The 21,138-nt window shown below is 38.0% G+C and overlaps 1 protein-coding gene across 1 annotated transcript in view; it reads left to right on the forward strand.

The window, feature by feature from the left end:
- PREX1 (phosphatidylinositol-3,4,5-trisphosphate dependent Rac exchange factor 1) overlaps positions 1 to 21,138 on the forward strand; it is a gene marked incomplete at its 3' end in the record, with an annotated part of 164,612 nt that overhangs the window by 100,742 nt on the left and 42,732 nt on the right. The window contains exons 8-14 of the mRNA XM_082007383.1: positions 1,113 to 1,228; positions 2,224 to 2,373; positions 5,776 to 5,923; positions 10,107 to 10,207; positions 13,835 to 13,938; positions 14,657 to 14,706; positions 19,048 to 19,123. Of these exons, the coding sequence (XP_081863509.1) occupies positions 1,113 to 1,228; positions 2,224 to 2,373; positions 5,776 to 5,923; positions 10,107 to 10,207; positions 13,835 to 13,938; positions 14,657 to 14,706; positions 19,048 to 19,123 (745 nt within the window). The remainder of the gene's footprint in view (positions 1 to 1,112; positions 1,229 to 2,223; positions 2,374 to 5,775; positions 5,924 to 10,106; positions 10,208 to 13,834; positions 13,939 to 14,656; positions 14,707 to 19,047; positions 19,124 to 21,138) is intronic.

Here is a 21,138-nt window from a genome sequence, read left to right on the forward strand (position 1 = left end):
ACCCTGATGTCAGGAACAATGTGTTTCATGTGGGGAAATGGGCTGAGTGTTTAAAGGATTTCACTAAGGCTGCCAGGACAGCTTTTCTTTTGACTCCAACAGTCGTCTTTAGGAAATGATCTAATATCTCCAAGGTCTCGGTCCCTGTCCATTTGATTGGATGTAAATACATATTCATCACTAAAGGTATATTTTTCACTAAAGCTACTTGTAAAAGGAAAAATTGTTCAGAAAAACATGGTGATTCTCTTCTCACCTCAGTTTATCACAGATATTTCACTTTGACAGAAATTTTCTCCCCAGCTGTTTTTTATTGCAATATTCCTTGACTCTTAAGAGCTTCTGGCAAGTTGCCACAGCAATCCCTTCACTCAACAGAGTTTGGACACCTGCCACCTCAAAGGATGATCATTTGATGAATTGTGTTTTGGTTCACATAGCAGGGTTGTTCTTAGATATTAAAGCTCAGCAGGTGTCAGTTGGATAGTTTTAAAACTATTCTAGACATAAAAATCAGAACATAACTAGCAATGAAAAGTTCTTTCCTGAAATTTTTATAAGACCCTTCAACAGAGGCACTATAAAGCTTACGGATAAGGAGATTAACTTTGGTGAAAAATCACCATAGCAGCACCTTCACAAATGCTGCACACAGTGACATTTAACATACATACGACAGACTGTGTGACACTAGCCTCTTTACGTGTTTCACTTCGTATTAGAAACTTGGTACACGTACCACAAATTTGTCAAAGCTTGAGGCAAATGTAACGTTGTGTCAGGTGATATTGCAGTTTTCATCCCAAAGCCATGTGCTGTTCAGTTGTACTGGCATTTCAATCAGTTAGTTGACAAGAATGTAAATCTTGAAGGCATCCCAATCTTCACATAATCTTGCAAAATAAGCTCTTTATCACTCTACTGACCCTGTTGTACGCTTATCTTTGTGACCTGATTGAGCATTCCAAATATTCAAAATCAGATACGTGGTCAAATACCACAAAACACTATATTGGAATCCTTCTTTAATACTCATACCTCAGATTGATTTATGCATATATATGTTACACTATTTGCTTTTGTGTTGCTAACAGTCTAAATCCTAATTGCAGAGTTACTGGGAAAAAAACGTCTAAACGGACAAAGTCAATCAATGGGTCCCTGTACATCTTCAGGGGACGAATAAATACAGAAGTCATGGAGGTGGAGAATGTGGAAGATGGAACAGGTAAGAGACCAAATACTGTCTTTTAACACACAGCAAGTCCAGATCTTGTGTTGGAAGTTGATACAAAAGTACTTGTTCATCTCCTTTAATGAAATACTAAGCAAGCTATATAACTTTTGATGCATTCATTATTAGACCAACTCATATAGTTGAAAGACTGGACATGCTTTCAGGCATTAGTCTTTCATTCTGAAATGACCTTATGAAGAGTTTGTGTACCCTGAAGCTTGTCTATTTTTTCTCCTAATTCAAGTTAATTTGGTAAAAGATACTTTATCTTCCTTCCATCCTTTCTTTGCTTACATCTTAAGCCGTTGCAGCTATAATAACAGAACTTCTGGATCTTCTTCTCATTAAGAATACTACCAAATATTAGTGTTAGCGTCAAATCAGTAGCATGGAATGTGGCCATGAACAAAATATGGGAATGCAGTTCTGTTACAATTCTTGTCCTGACACGGGCATGAAGACTGGATATGGGTTTCTGTTTTCATCCACAAAGGCCGCACCAGCCCCTGCCCCTATTGTAATAAATCAGGAATTAATATTATATCCTTTATCAGTTGACATTTAAAGAGTTCCCATGTCCTACGGACAAAAATCCTTACAGTGCAAGAAGTTAGAGGATGTGTCTGAGTGTCCCCAGAAAGTTCAGAACAAACCTGAACAAACATCACAGACTTTTTCACTGATGTCATTGTATTTAAAGTATTTTAGTTCTTTTTCTGAGGTGAAATTACAAAGTGTCACTCATAGGACTGAAACATCCAGTCAGTTGAACAGCCTAGCCATGGATACTTCTATTAATATTTGTACTTCCAGAGTGGTAAGTAACAACCGGTCACATGGACAGTCAGTAAGACTGATGCATGAGGAACACCTCCAGAAATTAAGCTCTTCAGAGAAGAAGATTTTTATTAAGGTGTCCCGCACTGATTTGATTAAAGTAGCAATCCACCTGTTCACTGTGTGCGTTACGCTTTGGGTTTTTACAGCAGATTACCACAGCAACGGCTACACTGTGACAAATGGCTGGAAGATACACAACACAGCCAAAAACAAATGGTTTGTTTGTATGGCCAAGACTGCAGAGGACAAACAGAAATGGCTGGATGCTATAATCAAGGAAAGGGAGCAGAGAGAGAGTAAGTGGATAATGTATTTTCTAATACACTGAATGAACTTCTGTACAAAGGAGAAGTGTATATGCCTGTGTAAGTATCTGAAAGAAAAAGAAAAGGTTGCAGTTTTTTCTCCATGGGCAGAATTAAAATCTGTCCTTAATGACAGAGAAAATCAAGTGATTGAAAACAAATATTTCTGATTGTGTATCTTGGGGTTTTTATGGATTTGCGTCACTGTATTTATCAAATATTTTTGTTTGCCAGAGGCAGTTTATTTGATGCACTGATTTACTGTGAAAAAAAAATTAAATTAATCTATTTCATTTTTTGGTCTTTTATTTTTAAGTAAGATAAAATTGTATTTGTATTTATCAGTAAAAGGAAAGAAGAAAATCCAGTGTGCAGCCTTTTTCCAGAGGCAATGCCACAAAGTTGTTCTTGCAAACTTGGCCTCCATGATCTTGAAATAAACAGAACAGTTAATGGAGAAAAGCACTAGATATATTATGCTTAGACTGAGAACAGTGGCAAATGTATGCAGATGCTTGTCACTTTTATCTTCTGGAATGAAACAAAAACTAATCTTATCTTAAAACGGTGTTGTACAATAGAAGCAAGCTCCCAAAGCCTTGAATCAGGGTAGGTGATAAAAGTTCTGAGTTTCTTTAAAAGTCGTAACTATCTTTCACAAGTGAACTTGCTTCCCTGTTTGCTCAATGGGAAAAATAGTAGCTCATTGCCAGAGGAAATGACATTTACTTTAAAATATTCTGTGCCTGACTTTTAGAAATGGTTCTCCTCTCTGCACACACAACTCCAGTAAAGGTGTACTTGCTCATCTATGCTGATACTGAAAGAGGTCAGTCTGAAACCCTTTTTTAGTAGTGTGTTTTCAGAACTTAGACTTGCTAAGCAATAATGCTTTAGATTTTTAAGGTATTTTAAGAAAGTTATGGATCTGTCACAGAACTTTAATGAAAGCAGAGAATCTAAGTCCTTTAATGACCTTTGAAATCCAAACCTTAGTTTTTATGTTACAATGCTTTGTATCTAATCTGCTAAATGCAATGCACATTGCAGTGTTGTTACCATAAAACATTTCTAACATACCTTATCATATATGAACCCAAATACACCATTTGCTAATAGCAAGGATGCTACCTTCAAAATGTAGATTGGGCATGGTGTAAATTCACAAGAACTACCTGAAAGCAACAGAGAGAATCAGTTTTGATTTATTTATATATTTTATTTTATTAAAAGGAAGTGTTATACCATTCTGAGTTGGTGATCTGTGCTCATTGGTCAGTTCTGCATCCCACTCTACTGTAAGGATCCTGATCTTCCACATGATATGTATTTTTAATAAAATAATTTTTTTGGGCCTTACTTTTACCCTCAGAGTGCTAAATCATATCTCCATTTCATAGTGAGTTTTCACTTTGTGAGGTCACTAGTGTGCTGCGGAATTTCCTGTGCATCAGGTAAAATGTGTGAGGAGAGAGAAGGTTCAATAGGAAGTAAAAAGACAGGACTAGAAAAACAGTCCAAATATAAACAGGGAGCTTGAGAACATGGGGAGGTGACTGAAGTAAATACTAGGAAGGGAAAAAGAACTATTCCTTAATAGAAAGTTTCTCAGAGTTTTCCATGCAGAATTGGCTAGTAAGAGTGGTTTTTTTCCTGATGCTTTTTGTCATACAGTTTTATGATGTGGCAGCTGACAACAGCCACACGGGATAAGCATAGCTATTCTGGCAGACATTCCAGGCCTATTGGAAAATCTCCTTTGGATTAGAGTACTTGCAAAGTCACAGAGATATCAATGTTTGGATTAGAAAGCTTGTTGAGATTCCCAATTCTGTAGGATGAGTTAGGTAGAATGTGCATTCCAGTCTGCCATTTACATCAGAGTCTGGGGAATTCAGTGATGTAACACCAGCAGGAAACATGTATACTATTACACAGGCTGTGTTCTATCACAAGTTCACGTTGCAAATTAGCCTTGGCTACACGTGTCAGCATTCGCATGGAATTGGATCACAGTGTTCAGGGAAGAAGAGGATGGAAGAATAACAGTAATAAGCCAGGGGATTTGTGGAGCCAAAACCTTTAGCCAGATATTGGACACATGAAAGAAATACTGTATTTGAAAGACAAAATGTTGTGCAAGTCTAATTTCTGGAACATGCATTTCAAGCTGCTAAAACAAATGCAATAAATGTTTTCAAAAAGCTAGAAAGCAGCTCTGATGACGCAGAAGACTATTAATTCATTTCAGTATCTTACCATAAAGCAACAAGATTTATGTCCAGTTAGGGTGAACTGTTCTTCTCAAAGAATGTACAGTTTTCATTTTCTAGCTTTATACTAATAGCTTAAATTCTGCCTAATGTCAATATCTGTAAAAATTAGGCACACAAGTACAGGACCAATTCAGGCTGCCTGTTTTCAAGCTAATCTTAGAGTTGTCTAAAATCTGTGCCTCTGTTTTGGACTCCAGAGTTGCCTAGATTTGCAAGTTCTAGAATAATAGCCAGAAAACAGAACTATTTTTTCAGGCTAGAAGAGATGAAACATCTACAGCAGCAAAACAGCTTTTCTAATGTCCTGTCCTTCTAAAGCAATTTGCAAATCTAAAGAGAAGAGTGCCAGAGCATGCCAGTTATGATGATAGTTGTAACATAGACCTATTGTTTTCAGAGATCATCGTCCTGACTGTAGCAATTATCAAGTTAACCTGACCTGTGTGGAAACTCATACAAAGTAGATGTGAAATTTTCTCTATATTCAATTATCTATCATTCCTTAAATCATTCAGTATTTCTTTCATTGACTGGAATTGTCAAATTGCATTTTTAGCCTAAGGTTATTAGTAAATAGGCTAATTAATAAAGGATGAGAAAATAATGTTCCTGTCTAGTTTTGATTTATTTAAGGATGTGAATTTGATTTCAGCAGTTTTGTATTTTTGGCATCAAGTAATAGAACACTCAAAAAGTCAGCTGCTTTTTCAAGCATTTAGCTGCATTGAACAAGTCTTATGCCAGCAGTTAGTTCAGGGTCAAAAGTGAAATTGCAACAGGAAATCAGTTTCAGAAGGTATATGTTTTATCTTGCTTTGTTTGGAACTTCTCCATGTTCTGCAAACCATTCTACTTTGAGTGATGTGATGTAACCTTAAGTTTAAAGCTACTTTTTACAATGGAGAAGAAAAGCTGCAAGCATTTCATTGGAGCTAAACTCACCAATGACAGTTTTGTACTTAGATAAATAAATGACCTAATTTCTCCCTTATTTGGAAAATAAGTCAGTTAATTTTTGTTGTTCTACCCCTTTGTCTGTTTGGCCTCAGCCTTTGACTTTGAGCAAACACTTTATCGGATGTTAAGGATCTGAAGGAATTTCTGCTTTGTATTCCAGGTTTGAAACTGGGAATGGAGAGGGATGCATACGTCATGATTGCAGAGAAAGGAGAGAAGCTGTACCAAATGATGATGAGCAAGAAAGTGAACCTTATCAAAGACAGGAGGAGAAAATTAAGTACTGTTCCCAAGTGCTTCCTTGGCAAGTAAGTGGCATTTGAATTGAAAAGGTCCTTTCATACCAATTAAAAGAATGGACTCTGGATTTTCTGGGTATGGCATTGTGAGGTCAGATCAGATGTGCTTTGATGCAGCTTAATTGAAAAGGCCATAACCCCCATTACAGTTGTGATTTATTAAAATTAACCATTGGTTTCTATTTTATGCCATACTCAGGCTGTATAGTGACAGCTCATTCTATTGTACAGTAACTCATAACAGCTGTTTCAAATCAGCAAAAGGAATAAGAAAAAACTACCTTAACTCCCACAAGCTCAGGGCTGTTGGTGGCATAGCCTGTATCCTCTTTTGTATACAAGCAAATGCTTACCAGGTGATGTTTAAATCCAGCAGAACTGTCCAAGTTTCAAGATTGAATTTAGAAGTTTCCTGTTTGTCCATGTAACAGACACAAATTAAATTTTGTGCATCAGGAGACCTGATGCATTTGTTAGAAGTATAGGACCTTCTTGACTGGAAAAAAACACTTTCACTCAGGCTAGATACTACAAAATAATTCTTAAGGATGACATGTATGAGGCAGTAGAATAGACACCCTGTGGACGAATCAGATCAGAGATTAGATGTGGTAGCAGTGGGGCTGTTGTAGGGAAATGTCCTGCACGGCATACAGGGAAACACATTAGTTGACCTGAGAAGACTTTTCTGCCTCAGCTACTTATGATTGAAATGATCATTTGTGGGAGGAAAAAAGTTCTGAAAGGAAGATTATCCATTAATTTCCCTTCCCTCCTCCTGGTCTCTGTAATGGCAGTTTGCAGGCAGCATTCCTTGTGTACAGGGTGTGGAAATGATGCATTGTCTTTCTGCCTGACAGAAGGCAATCTGGTAGCATAGGCTGGCCATATTTCAGTTGTAAAAAAATTCTTGCTTTTTGGAGATTTGGATGCTTCTTTTTTCTTCTCACACACTGCCCACCCCCCAGCTGATCTTGTTGGATTCAAATTGAAACCTTTAAGCTCTGATTTTGGAGGCATGATATAGCATTTCCTATTTTCCATGCAACAAGAAGTACCAGATCAGAAACTTATGTTCCTCCAGTGCTGATATATATGAGACTGTTGTGGATTCTGTGATATTTTGCTTAGTCTCAAGTCTTACCTGGGATTTCCTGCTTCTCCTTTTTCTTTTAAAATGTCTGTTTTCTTACATGCTCCACAATCTCTCCTGCTCATTGCCCTCAGTTTGCTTGACAGCCACCTGACACTCCAGTAGTGAGGACTTGACCTAACTTCGCCAATGGGTAACTGAGCCCAGGCTGAGATACAGGTATCCTGATCTCTGACAAAAGCATTATTTCTGCTAGCGTTACAGCCTTCCCCACAGAAAATAACTCTGCTGGTATCTTTTCGACAGTCACTTGTTGGTACAGTCCTGGGCAACTCAGTTGAGTGCAACTCAATCAGTACAATCCAGTCATGACTCATGTATTTTTCATATCATTCCTGGGGCTTCCCCTGAACAATGCATATTGTCTGTGACCTATTCATTTTTTCAGATATTCCTGCCTAAGGGAGTCACTAACAACTGTGCAGGCATGTACTTTGTGGATTTCTGGTACGTGCAGCTGAGAGTAACACTAAAGCCACAAAAAATAATTTTTCTCTTGGCCTTTGGATATCAGATAGCATCTAATAATTCAAGAGATAAAATGTGTTTGCAGGAAAAAAAAGCATGAACTAATCCTAATATCTTCAGAAATATCACATGCATTTATTTATAAGGCTGTTTATTGAATGTAACTTCAGCAACTGACTTCCTTGAGTGCAAATCTATTTTCCTAACCACTCCTCAGGTGTATTGGCATGAAGTCATGTGACTAGTGATACAACGGGAAAGATGTGTGTTGGTGCCAATATATGTAAATTATATGCTTGCCATACTTCTTTTCAGCACTGCACTAGATTGATTGCAAAACCTTGAACTGTGCTGAGCTTGTAATAGAGAGGCTCTGTTAACCTCAGGAGATTCCAAACATATCTGATCAGATTGCACAAATCTGGACGGGTTGGATTTTCCTGAGTGGAAACCCAGCTGCTCCAAGTACCTTAATTTCAGAGGTATAGTTGGGGGATGGTGTCCTGACTTGCATGCCAGATGAGAACTGAGCATGGCAGCACTGGGAAGTGAGGGTACTCTCAGTCACACTGGAGAACTACTTAGGACAAGATGAGGAAACAAATCAAGCTTTGCCATCCACTTTTTGAGTTGATGCCTTCTTAGCAACAGTCCAGCACGTGCCTAAAATCCTCTTGGAATTTTTCTGGATAATGCACTTTTCGGTGCTTATAAAGCCTTCAGAGCAAATGATTACTGTTTTTGCTTATGAATCAAATGCCACAGAAGCCTTAAAGTAGCTCTTAAGAAAACCGCCCCATGGTTTTGAAGCTTCAGGTCTGTGAGAGTAGTGTTCAGTTATTTTTCTTTTTCAGCTTGTGATTTCAAACTTTAAGAAGACTGCCTTACATTTGCAATCCAAAGAAACACAGTTGCAAATAAAAGAAGCAGAAAAGCTAACAAGTTAGCAGTGTTCTGCTAAAGTTTTGGGCAACTGTTTGTGCTGTAAACTGCCATAGACCCATTGCACTTGATGGAAAAATGTATAGCAGCTGGGCATCTACCCTGGGCACTTAACGTGATTACAGTCATTGGCTAGCATGTCTGTGATGGGGCACTCCGCAGAGTGTGTGTCTTGTATTCTCAGTAATGAGTGTGGAGGATCGTTCTTACTTCTCTTCCCTCTGCACTTTATATTCTGCTTCAGCTTTTAAATGCTTCTAGAAACAGTTCAGAATCACTGGGAAATTAAAAATGAGCTTTCCTTAGGAGATAGAGAGTCCGACTCATCGCTACAGTACTCTGGCTTTAGGAGTTTTACAAAACTCTGCTGGTTTCCATGGGATTCCCCTGGCATAGTTGAATAGATTCTCCTGCTTTTTCTACACTATGACAGTTGCATAGTAGCCCCTCAGCAAACCAAAGTTTTCGATATTGAAGTTGTTGTTGTTATTCTCAAGGCAAAATGCAAATACTAGCTACAGCTTAGATGAGTCAGCTCTGATAAACATGAAGAGACTGAAAATACTCCATTTAGAGCCCACAAGCGGAGGCATGGATACTGGTTTTGATAAGCAGCAACCCTCTGCACATTGGCAAGCACCCAAGCGGTTTATTGAACTCAGATTTCCCATATGTCGCTCTACTTTCATATATTCCTTTTGTTCTTCTCTATGAATGTAACACATTTCTAGTATAATCGCTAATTAACCTGGCAAACAACTCAGCCCCTGGGGCTTTGGCAGTGCTGTATTCATCAGGCTTGCAATGTCCATTTTTCTGTACTTACTGTTTCTAATTGAGTAACATCCTACATATTTTTTGATTTATTCTGTCCATATGTGCAGCTCTGCCCCTCACCAGAGAGAGGTTTTGTTTTGTGCTGCATGAGCAGACAGACTTAGCACCTTTTGTCTATAGATTAGAAGCATCATTTATTTATCTGCTAGGCACCAACTCCAGTAAACGACCTTACATTAACCTGGGATTTGGGCGCTCTCTTACTGCTTTGTGCTTGAATACAGTAGATTGAATCTTCTGCCCTAAGTCCTACTGTGATTACATTAAAGCCAATGCAATTACACTACTGGGGCAGGATGGGTGGGCAGGCAGAAGTAAGACCCGGTGAAGAAAGATGAACATATGTAACTAAGACCACAAACACTGCTTGGAGGGATAGTTTGGATAGAAGTAGCTGTTTTCTGTACTGTCCAATTTGTTGTTTTTAAGGTCATCAGTTAATCTTGCTTTCCTTTTCACCCTTGTACGTCTGGATTGCTCAATGAAATAAGAATTTGCAGCATCTTTATAGATCCAGCCAGGTCGTCTTTCCTTTTGTGTGCAAGCTATTATGATGAGCTAAGGGGAGTGGTGGGAACAGTCATGAATAGGAGATCTGGATCTTCTGCAGAGCATTTCCTCCAGATATATAGGAAATCAAGCCACCTAGTAGAGGTATCATCACTTACAACAGTTTTCATGCTTGCTTCAAGGACACAGTCTCCTGTCATTGGCTGATGACTTGCAGAGGCATGTATCTGCTTATATTCAGAGCGAAAAAGCTAATTGTTTCTGTTCTGCTTCCCTTTGCAGTGAGTTTGTATCATGGCTCACAGAGATTGGAGAGATAAGCAAACCAGAGGAAGGGGTCAACCTGGGACAGGCACTATTGGAAAATGGAATTATTCATCATGGTGAGTGGCCTATACCATAACGAGATATCTGATTTCAGTAATGCCCCGGAAAAGAGAGTGGAAAACTGAGTGCAGCTGTTCACATGATTTTCAAATACTTTCCTGTACCATACACATCAAATCCTCAAAATGTTTAATGACTTTTGGGATTAATGAGTGGGCAAATTTATGTCATGAAAACAGGACTTGTCGGGTATCCATCTTTGTTGTGGGCTATGTGAGGTGTATATTCCTTTGTACTTTGAGTGTTTGAAAATCTGTAGTGATCAATAAATACAGCTTTCCATAGGAGACATCAGCAATACAGAGGATAGTTGAGTAGTGCTCTTTTAGAGTGGGGCACAGTAAGAACAGAGTGAGGGGCTCCAGACGATGGGTTATTCCTTCTAATGAGACTGCTTATGATAAAGGAAAGAGATCATGGAGGGTTTGTTGTGAGATTTGTTCTTCCGAGCTCATTTGGCAAGAATGTCTCTCTTAAAAATAGTGATGCACCGTATTTCTTCATCACACCCAGCAGATGATCATGAAGTGTTGGGATGAGGAGCATTTTAAAGAGTAGGATATATATACCATATATGCTACCATACAAAAGTGGTATATGACCAAAGTAGCACAAGATGCTTGTTTGAAAATTTTTCTGTGCTATCCACATTTCTGCTAAAATAAGGTCTTTCTCCAGATTACGTCCTTTAAATCCATGTTTGTCCTGCTGTTTCCTATTATTTTCATATTATGTTATGCAGACAGAGGAACATAGTCATATTCTAGTTAAACAGCAAATGCCCCAATTTCAACCTTAAGGTGAGTTTAGCTGCAAAATGCACATCAAAGGAATAAGGTATATAGGTCTTAAGTCACCCGTGGTCTACATTTCCATACAATCTCTTAGAAACCAATTTAAATAGGGGAGCCATTTAATTAGGCTAGTCTTGCTTTAATCTCTTGGTTAACTCAGCTCCACAAACTTGTCTTTCAGGTGACAATAACACTGTTAAGGAATTATGTCTGTTATCTTCTTTTAATTAATGCATAGTGAAATCTAATATGAGCAGTACCATAATCCTTCACATACTTCCACATATACTTCCACCCCGAGCTATCAAGACATACTTTCAGGCACATTCAGACTTTGAAGAGCTTTGAGCATGAGCTCAAAAGCACTGTATGCTTTTGAGTACTTGGCCCTAACGGTGGCTTTGGAGAACTGAAACACTCTGGCTCCAATGTGTAGGGAACCCTCTTTGGAGGAAGAATGCTCTTTTGTGGTCATGGCCTTACTTGCCTATGTTCTGAATTTGTACACTTGCACTGTTGGTGCAAAAGGCTCTCCTGAGACTTGTTATTTCATGATGACTGTTTACCTTGCCTTAACATCATACTTTGACACTTTCAGCAGTGTCCTTTTTTCTAAATACAAATTTACATCTCAAAGAACGTTGTGCTGTTATATCTACTGCTCTCTTCTTATTCAAATGCCTTGAGTAAGATGCATTTGGTCTGGTTTTAATGTTACCTTTTAGTGAGAGTTCTTGATGTTAGTGACAATTATTGCTAGACATTGGAAGGTATTTGCAACGTTGCATTTACTTAAGGAAATACCTTTGAGATTTTGATAAATCATTAGATATGGAAGTATCCCATTACGTGTCTCCTAATGTAGCAAGAACTTAAAACTTAAGCACCAATAATGAAGCCCTTACCGCTATTCTACATTAAGCAACATCTTTTATCTTTTGTTTTCACTTGGCATAACATTACTGTCAGGTGAAAACTGCTGATCTCTCAGCCTGCCTGAGAAGCAGGGCCATAGAAGATTGCTAAATGCTGAGCTCTGTGTGTTTTATCACTCAGTTTTTGCTGTATCCCCCTTAATTCTGGCTGTTTTATCTGGGACTGCTGATGTGGAAGTTCTGGTACCTGTCACAGAGAGCAGAAGTGATCAGAACCTGATCTGCTGTGTACCAGACCCAAAAGACGCTTTCTGCAGGCTTGATTCTCAGTTGGATTTAGAAATACAAAATCCAGAGCATGCAGACAGTCAGGGAAGTCAGTATCTTACACAGCATAGAGATTCCGCTGTATACAAAAGGATATGCATCAGATCTTTCAAATTTTGTTTTACTCTGTGAAATTAAGGAAAAATATAATCAAAAGCAGGCATCTTAATTAAATATTCATAGACCAGGATGTCCTGTGTAATGAGGGAAGGTCTTAAGAATTTCTGGTCTCTGCCTTCTAAACAATTATCCTGCCCACTCTGCAAGGGGCAAACTAAATCTCAAAGTGAGTGCTGGTACTTCTGAGTCTGCCTAACCTAGTTTAATTGTCGTTAGTCATCCAGTACAATCAGTTTTCTCAGGTTAATCAAACTCAGGCTAAGATGCATCTTAAATAGTGTAAATCCATATTTTTTCTCCATTCATAAAATGCTGTGCCTACACTGTGAAATACTGCATCAGAAATACTCAAGGGTGCTCCAGCACAAAGATCTGGCCATGGTTTCTTTACACTGGCAAAGGCAGGAAAGTTTACAGCGACTAAGCTACTCTGCTGTCTGCTTTGCTTGCTCTTCTCTAGATTTCCTCCTCTTTCTCTATGTAGTTGTAGAAGTCTTCATTAAATTAAGCTGTGAACAATGGCATTTCTATACTATGTGCTGTAAAGCCTGGAGGATACTTTATTACTTTTTTTTTTGAATTTGAACAATCATTGTCACTTTTTACTTATAATTACCAGTTATTTACTACTCAATGAAAAAATAATTTCTACTAGTTACTAAATTACTAACTTCAGTATGAGGGTTTCCCACTTCCATATTCTATTGAAATAGTTTGCCTTAGAATAGAGACAGGATAAACCTACATATAATTGGATATAGATGTCAACCCTCTTCCAGTCTGGTGCATTGGATAAATCTATTTGAAACTGGATATGGTTTTAAACTCTTTTTCTGATTTTTGTCCAATGCTTCTTTTGAAATGGTTCCTTATCACACTGAAGCATCTTTTGTGTCCTTGTCTTTAAACCCTATCAGTATTTAGCAATACCCAATAAGATTTTAACTACCTTACTGTGGAATGGCTATTCTGGGTGAAAAAACAGTCTCTCAAAAGTACTATTTAATTTTTAGAAGGAACTCACTAGTAAATACAAGAGCTATGGTGGAAGAATACTTCTAACAGCTGTAGTTCCTCCCACCAGCATGCTTCTGCTTTTGGAATTGCAGAACTTTGGACAACTGCAAAAATTACTTTAGCGCTGTGGTAACTGTTATGGGAATTTGGAGGCACTTTGCTCAAAACTTATCGAAAAAAGTCAGATGGTCCCAATTACCTTCACAAGGACTGTTTCCAAAGCCTTACATAAATTGACTCTGGTGTATGAGGAAGAAATTTCAATTTTATTTGAACTGCAGTATTTTAGAAAACTACTTTTGTTGGGGGAGCTATTCAGAAGTGCACATAAGCATATCTATATACAATAAGGGGAAATTTGAAGAGCTGAGCCCTCTCTTCAGGAAAGAATACATAGCAGCAAATACTTAGGTGTATACATGCCAACTGGCCTATGAAGAACATGGCAGGGGAGAAAAGACTAATTTTAATTATCATACTGCTGTTTTAGTTTCAGATAAGCATCAATTTAAGAATGAGCAGGTGATGTACAGATTTCGCTATGATGATGGAACGTACAAGCCAAGAAGTGAATTGGAAGACATCATGTCCAAGGTTTGTATTATCATTCTCAGCTGGAAGCTTGTGATTTGCAGCAAAAGTGTTTTCTCTACCTCTGAATGTTGTTGGCCTCTTGTATAGGAGATCCCTAATGCTGTTTATCTTTGTTGTATTAAGCTATCCATCCTAATGTCCTAATGTCATAGAAGACATTGACTCTAGAGAGAGGAGGCAGAGCTTAGCAATAAATAACAATACAGTTGTGACTGCACCCAAGACCGCTGATTACAATCCTAATATAGTAACAAAAGGTCTTAAAAGAAAACAGTAGGCCATAATACAGCATGTCTGCTGAAAATCTGGGCATTATGGTTCAGGGAGATAGAAAAGATCAATATTTAACTGCTGTTCCTGATAATTGTATGTCAGATGATTTCTGTTGATCCCATATCTGCCTATATACCTTTTAATAAATTGGATTTCTTCTTACGAACATCAGTTTATGGGTTAATTTTGCAGAAGGTTTAATGGAGAAAATGTTGGAATGGAGGTGATTAGAGATAAAAGAACAGTTTTTTCGGCTTCTGGAGGCAGGGAAAGAGGGAAGAATGTTTGACAGAGAGGATAAGGGAACTGTTTTGAAAAACAGTTAAATCAATAGATAATTCCAGCTGAGTGGAGACATCAGGGTCAAGGTTTTGGTAGCTTTACCTAGTCAGTGTTTCTTTGAAAAGGAAAAAGCTGATAATACCGTGCACCTTTCCTTCTTCAGGGTGTGAGGCTCTACTGCCGACTACACTGCCTTTATACTCCAGTGGTAAAGTAAGTTCACCTTCATGATCCCCTTGTATGTATTATCTGGACTTGTTAAAAGGATGACATGTTCTTATTGAAATCTTTCTTATTATAAACAGTAAGTTTCTGCATTTGCTTGGCTCTTTTACTACCCTTCTATCTCCACAGTTTAGATCTGTAGTTGTACTTCTGCTGGAGGATGTTGGAACTGGGTTCTAGGGGAGTGAAAAGCTAATGTTATAGTCTTCCTGACATTTATTTCCTCTATCAGTTCATGAGAGCTGTTAGCATGACACAAGTTTATTTGTTACTCTGGCATTTTCTGTGAGTTAAAGTTGGTGTGATTAATACATGACTTCTGATTCAGGGCAGATTGTGCAGTGTGGTGGTAGCTGCTGTATTATTTGCGTTGTAGAAAATCTAAACAGACATTAAAGTGATGTAAACGGATTCCAATGTGATGCTAGGATTCTTTCATTCAGAGCGCCCTAAACAAACAAAAACCAATCTGAAGCGGAATAAAACCTGAAGCTGTAATTTGAAAAAACCCTGAAAATTTTGGGTGGAATCTTCAGAACTTAGTTCTGTATAAATAAATTCTGAAGAATTGAGATAATCTGCAAGCACTAGTTAACTCTCTTCCCAGATCCCAGGATATGATTTTCAGATGTTGTTGCCTTACTGTGACATCAGTTGAACATTTTTGGCCTATAATGGAAACCACCTGTAGGTGTTCTGTTTAGATGTTTATGATTGAAAATTAGGCATTTTCACTTAGGAGAACTTCATTTTTACATACAAGAAACTGATGAGGAAGGAGAAATCTCTGGTGGGCATGGCTGGACTCCCAAATTCAACAAAACTGACCTCTTGTCCATGAGTTGTACAACAGATGTTTCACTGAGAGATGTCATTGTCATGCTAAAAAGGAGCAGAAAAGGTAGTTACAGTTCATCAGTCATAAATCGGCCTAATCTGATCTCTGTTTTTTTTCCCAGAATAGCCGTTCTTCAATAGTACAGATTTCACTTAGCCTAAAGGGTATGGAGAGAGCAGGAAGGTGTGATGCAGCCCTTGGTAGGCAATATGGTTATGTATGTGCATATGCATATGCATGTGTGTATTTGCACATACACATTTCACCCCTTAAGATGGCAATTCACATGCAGAGTAGGAATAATGGTAAGTGAAGCTGAAAAAATTTCACTGACCTCAGGGTACCCACAAACTGAAAGGGATGTAGTCTTATGCTTTAGGGAATCAACAAGAACAAAATAACTAACATAGGCCTGTCTTGTGGTGTTTTACCGATGTGTTACTCTTGTAATAGAATCCCAGCTGGAGAATCTTCTAGTATCAAGATTAATCTGTGTTAGTGACAGCATTAACCTAAACTCTGTATGACCAGTGAAAAATAACAGATTGTCAGAAGTTTCAGGATGCTTCTGGATAGACTTAATGTTCTCAATATGTTCAAGCTCTTCCTCCCACTGTTCTCTTTCCTACTCGCTCTTCCTTTTATGTCTCTCTTAGAAAACTGAATCTCCTAGCTGCCATCCTTTCATGTCTTCTTATCATGTCCTTTTACCTCTGACAAGCCTACTGTTAGCCTAAAGGAGCTAGCTTTTAGCCAAGTTAGTTGTGCAAAGCCTATTACTTTCTGCTGTGCCTTTGGAACCACTTCTTTATCTGGCATCTTCAAACTGCCGATCCCTGCAATAATGCTAGCAAGGTTGATGAGGCATACTTTTTTGGTACAACCTTCCTTCTAGAAAATTGGCAAAACTGCTTGGAGTAGCAGGTACATGTGCCAAGACAATCTGGAGGAATCATAAAGTTCAAAATTCAACTATTTTGTTGACAACCTGGGAATGTAATTTTGCTTAGTTGTCTTCCCTGGAAACCTGGGAGTTTCCATTGTAGCCTTTGCCGTTGTAATTTTCTTTAAGTAAACTCTGACACTGATGTACTTTGAGGATAAGATGATATACCCCACTGGAAACAACGCATGCTACTTTGGGGATGACACATAAAAAGTAAAACATTTGGAAAAATCTCAGGTGCAGAGAAGGTTCTGAATATGCTTCTGATCTATTTTGTGGAAGTTGTGAGGATGGGAGAACTTGCTCACGCTTACACATGTGATGGACAATATTTCAGTGTGTAGATGGGCTAGAGCCTGTGAAGAACATTACATTCCTTTAGCTTCTGTGAGGCAGCAAGGTTCTGCCAAAATTTCAGTGGTTCCTGCATCTATATTTGACTATTCACTTGCAGCTCATGGTTCTGGATAACATTCTATGATTCATGCTCTACTCCTGTTCAGGCTAGATTGAAATGGGGGGAAAAGTCAGTGAAGTAATGTTGAAATATTCATCTTGACGAATATTTAACTACAAGCAGTGAAAGACTGGGCCTTGGACCAAGATCCTGATGCCAGCTTATTCAGAACTCTAGCTCTATGTCAGCATCTGTATTAAAATGTTGGGAATTGCTTCTGACAATCTGGAAACCCCTACTTATTAGTAATCAATATTTTAGTGCTTTGCTTTATTGTTCTGACATTTCAAAAGCACATTTTCTCAAGATAAGATTGTGAGAGGAAAAACTGCCCAGAAGACTCCCACAGTTTTGTGCTGGGTTTAGCACATTACTGGAAGACAAGTCAAAAAATGTGTGTAAGCAGTATGAGAAAAGCTTTTGTTCTGAGGACACATATTTCTGGAAATGCTGTCATGTTTTTTTTGTTTTGTTTTGCTTGTGTGTGTGTCGTCCCGCCCTCTCCCCCCCCAATTTCTGAAAGTCCTGCTTCCCTTTCTAATTTCTCACACCCTGCATTCTGCAAACACACAGGCATTTCTGCTGCATTTATTTAAAAAAGCCAGTCACAACATATTTGTAACTGTAGATGATTAGCAAAAGGAAAACATGAGTAGGATGAATTTATATGGTGGTTTGATTTTAGATTTTTAGAAAAAAGGAAATATCAAATGGTGTGGTGCTAATGAAAGACAGAACTGAAGAATAGAATCTTCTCTTGAGCTGCTGTATAGATACATCCGGACTGTAAAACAGTCACAGTGGCTGTGGAAGTTTCCACAGTCATGCCAGTGAACCTTAAGCTTGAAACCGAAGGACCACCTCCAAGGGTGAGAGAGGAATTAATTCTTCATAGCCATTCAGCATTTGGCCTCTCTACTGAGACTCTCAATAAGAGGGAGCCAATTAATGCAAATTAATTGTGGTAATGGCTTTTGTGATGTGGAACTAGGAACTGGATCAAGACCACCAAACTTATTTCACACGGGCCAGTAAACAGCCTTAAAATGGAAAGAACTTTTCATTCTCTCATGAGCTGGATTAAATCCAGTGACCTGGATGTGAAAGGTGTTAGAGCCCAATGTCCTGAGCTGCATAGTCCTCTTATATTTGTATCAAAATTCTTCAGAAGTATTTTATGAAAGACTAAAAATGTCAGTTATCTCCATGGCTCTGAGAAGAGGAACGGAAACAAACTACTAAATGCAGCAAGTTCCTTATTTCAGGAACAGTGCTGCTCTCTACAAGGGCTGTGTGTGAGATGGTGCAAGTTGTGTTACAAGACCTAAATACAACCTATCTAATGTCATAAAAGAATATCATGTACTCTATTTGTATCTGGCTATTCTGTGATATTTTGCTAAAGGAAGTAAAATCTGAACAGGTGCGGAGAATCGGGAAAATCTCCCTTGACATAGTAGGCTAAAAGGTGCTTAATTCAGGGAGCCTACGAAAAGGGGGCACAGAGGGAATATGTAGGGTCACTGCCTATGAATACATTAATGGGTAGATTAGAGAAGAATTATTTAAGCTTATAGATGGAGCTGGCACTGAGCCAATAAATGTAAACTGGACATGAATGGATTTAGGATGGAAACTAGAAGATTACTTCCAGTCAGAAGAGTGTGATTTTCAACAGGACCAATGGTGGCAATGTTCTAACCTGAGTTAAAGCAGCAGCTCGGTACATGTGTGGGTAGAATGTCCTGGTTGCCTCTGGCAGGAGTATGAGCTTTCTGAAAATAGCTTGAAACAAAACCTAGAGAAATTTGAAATAACACTGCTCTGTATTGATCTGAAATATCTTTCTAATTCAAGTTGTTAGAAAAGCTTAAAAACTAGTCCTTTCTTCTAGAGGAAAAGGATATCTGCTTCCTATTCTTTGTCATATTTATTTGTGGCTGGGAGTCTCATTTTTTTTTTCCCATTTATAATTCTTGTCTTGTCAACTTCATAATAGTAGGTCACAATAGTATACATAGGTTTAGAGTGTAAAAGAAATGTTTACCATTTTGTCCTGATTTTCCCTGATTTCTCTTTCTTAATTAGAGACCGTGACTACCACCTAAAGACCTACAAATCAGTAATCCCTGCAAGTAAACTAGTGGATTGGCTTATTGCGCAGGTAAGAAAATTTTAAGATACTGCTTTCTTTGATAAGTAGTTTAAGCTTTCAGTTTCATTTAAAAGTAAATAAAACACGTGTACCTTGAGAACATAATTAAACATGTTCTGATTTTTTGAACTTAAAATCTTCGTCTTTCTGTTACTTTTCATTTGGTGAACACTTATTATTTGGCAGCATAAAGAGGAAGAAAGTCCTTTGTTAGCCCTAGGAGTGGTGAACTGGCTGTTCTCAGATCTTTTCTATTGCTTGTGATTTTTCTGAAAACATTTAAAGCAATGTTGATCTCATTTTCTCTCATATAGGTGTGGTACAATTTTATTGAAAAATTAATCTGGAATTTTACACCAACAACTACACCATTGTCTTTAGAAATTGTAGTTGCCCCACATTTAACTAGTAATTACCAAGAAGAGCCTGTAGCTTGGGAAATTAAAAATTTAGCTTTGATATTCTAAAGCAATCTAAAGGGAAAGTGTGGTGTGCCGTGTTGCTTACCATCATAGAGTCAAATGCACATTCTGATTTTGTCTTAAATGATGGTCTGTTTCACAATCACATTAAGTCCTGTACTGCCAAAATGACATAAAGGGAGTCTAGTTTGAATGAGATTCAGGCCTCTGACAACCAGGGATGTTGTCCTTCAGAAATGTTTCCTGCAATTGCATTTGACATCCTCTTACATTAATAAGATTGATATGATTTAAGGTTGTTCTGTGCCAAATAATTGAATGAGAATGGAGTCAATTGTTTTCCTGTTAAGAGCATAGAGGAGAGCAAGGATATTAGTACTGAGGTTGTCGTATCAGTTACATGTGATTTAATGGGACCTTATTCATGGAAAGCTGAGGGGGAAAAAAAGTCGTCTTTGGCTGAAGGAGAGAGATGTAATCAGGCTAATTGGGCCAAAATAATAGTTTAATCATAGAGCTCTAGGCAGTAGAAAGACTCAGATAGCCAGGTAAAACATCAACTCTTGGTCTGGAAAAGGTAACTCATTTCCTTCCCCATTTTTCTTCATTGTGGTAGGTTAACCTGGCTGTTAGTTCTGCTTACTGAACTTTGCATTAATATTGGACCAGAATGTATCAAAGCCAGATACGGAGATACAGAAGACTCTGTAATTTATATTGTATATATGTGTGCATACATACATTTATACAGATGCAAAGATGAGGGAAATTTCTTCTGTGCTCAGTTAAAGGGGAACATTGTTAAACATTTACATCACTGTCTGACTTAGACAAATTCCTGTCTGTGTGGCTAAATCAATCTTTGCTCGTAGATCCTGACAAACAGTAATTTTCATGGGGGTTCGCTTGGAGTTTTCGTACTAGATTGAACTAAATTCTAGCAACCTTTAATATTTCGGCTATATCAGCTAACAACAGATTTTAGTGAGCTAATGAATACTCAGCTTCTTGCACAGTAGTGCATTTATTTAACTACTCAGATTAGTTAAACCTTCAAAATTAGTTAAAATTAGTTAAACCTAACTCAAAGTTAAACATTTCAGTTTAACTTTAGGCATCTGTTTTGAAAATCTTGGGGATGATGTCTGGTCTGATAACTACCTGTTACAGAAAATGCTGGGATATATTTACTTCTGTTTCTGACAATCAATTTGCATCATGATTTTAGTTTAGCAACGGTGCACAGAAAAAGCGAGGACTATTGTTTCTGTTAGATTTAGTGGCATAGGGATGACTGTCTTGAAGCATAGTCTCTCTCATTTCTGTTTGCAATTTGGGCTGTAAATGCCAGTGGGAGCCCTCCCTAATGAGAAAGCTGTTTTTAATTGCCTTGACCTTTACAAATATTAGTAAGACTGAACAGAGCAAAAGAGTAAGAACTTTTTTTATCATCAAAGAAACAGCATCAGCTGTATTTTGTACCCTGACCCTCCTACCTGGAAATTGTTGGCTATTATACTTCTGACAAGAGATAAGTTGGGTCCTCAGTGAGGCTTAATCTTGTGTACATTTGCACAGTTGTATTCAAATGTGGTTAATGTT

Source organism: Phaethon aethereus (assembly GCF_964289735.1).
Source record: "Phaethon aethereus genome assembly, chromosome: 16".
NCBI classification, from domain to species: Eukaryota; Metazoa; Chordata; class Aves; order Phaethontiformes; family Phaethontidae; genus Phaethon; species Phaethon aethereus.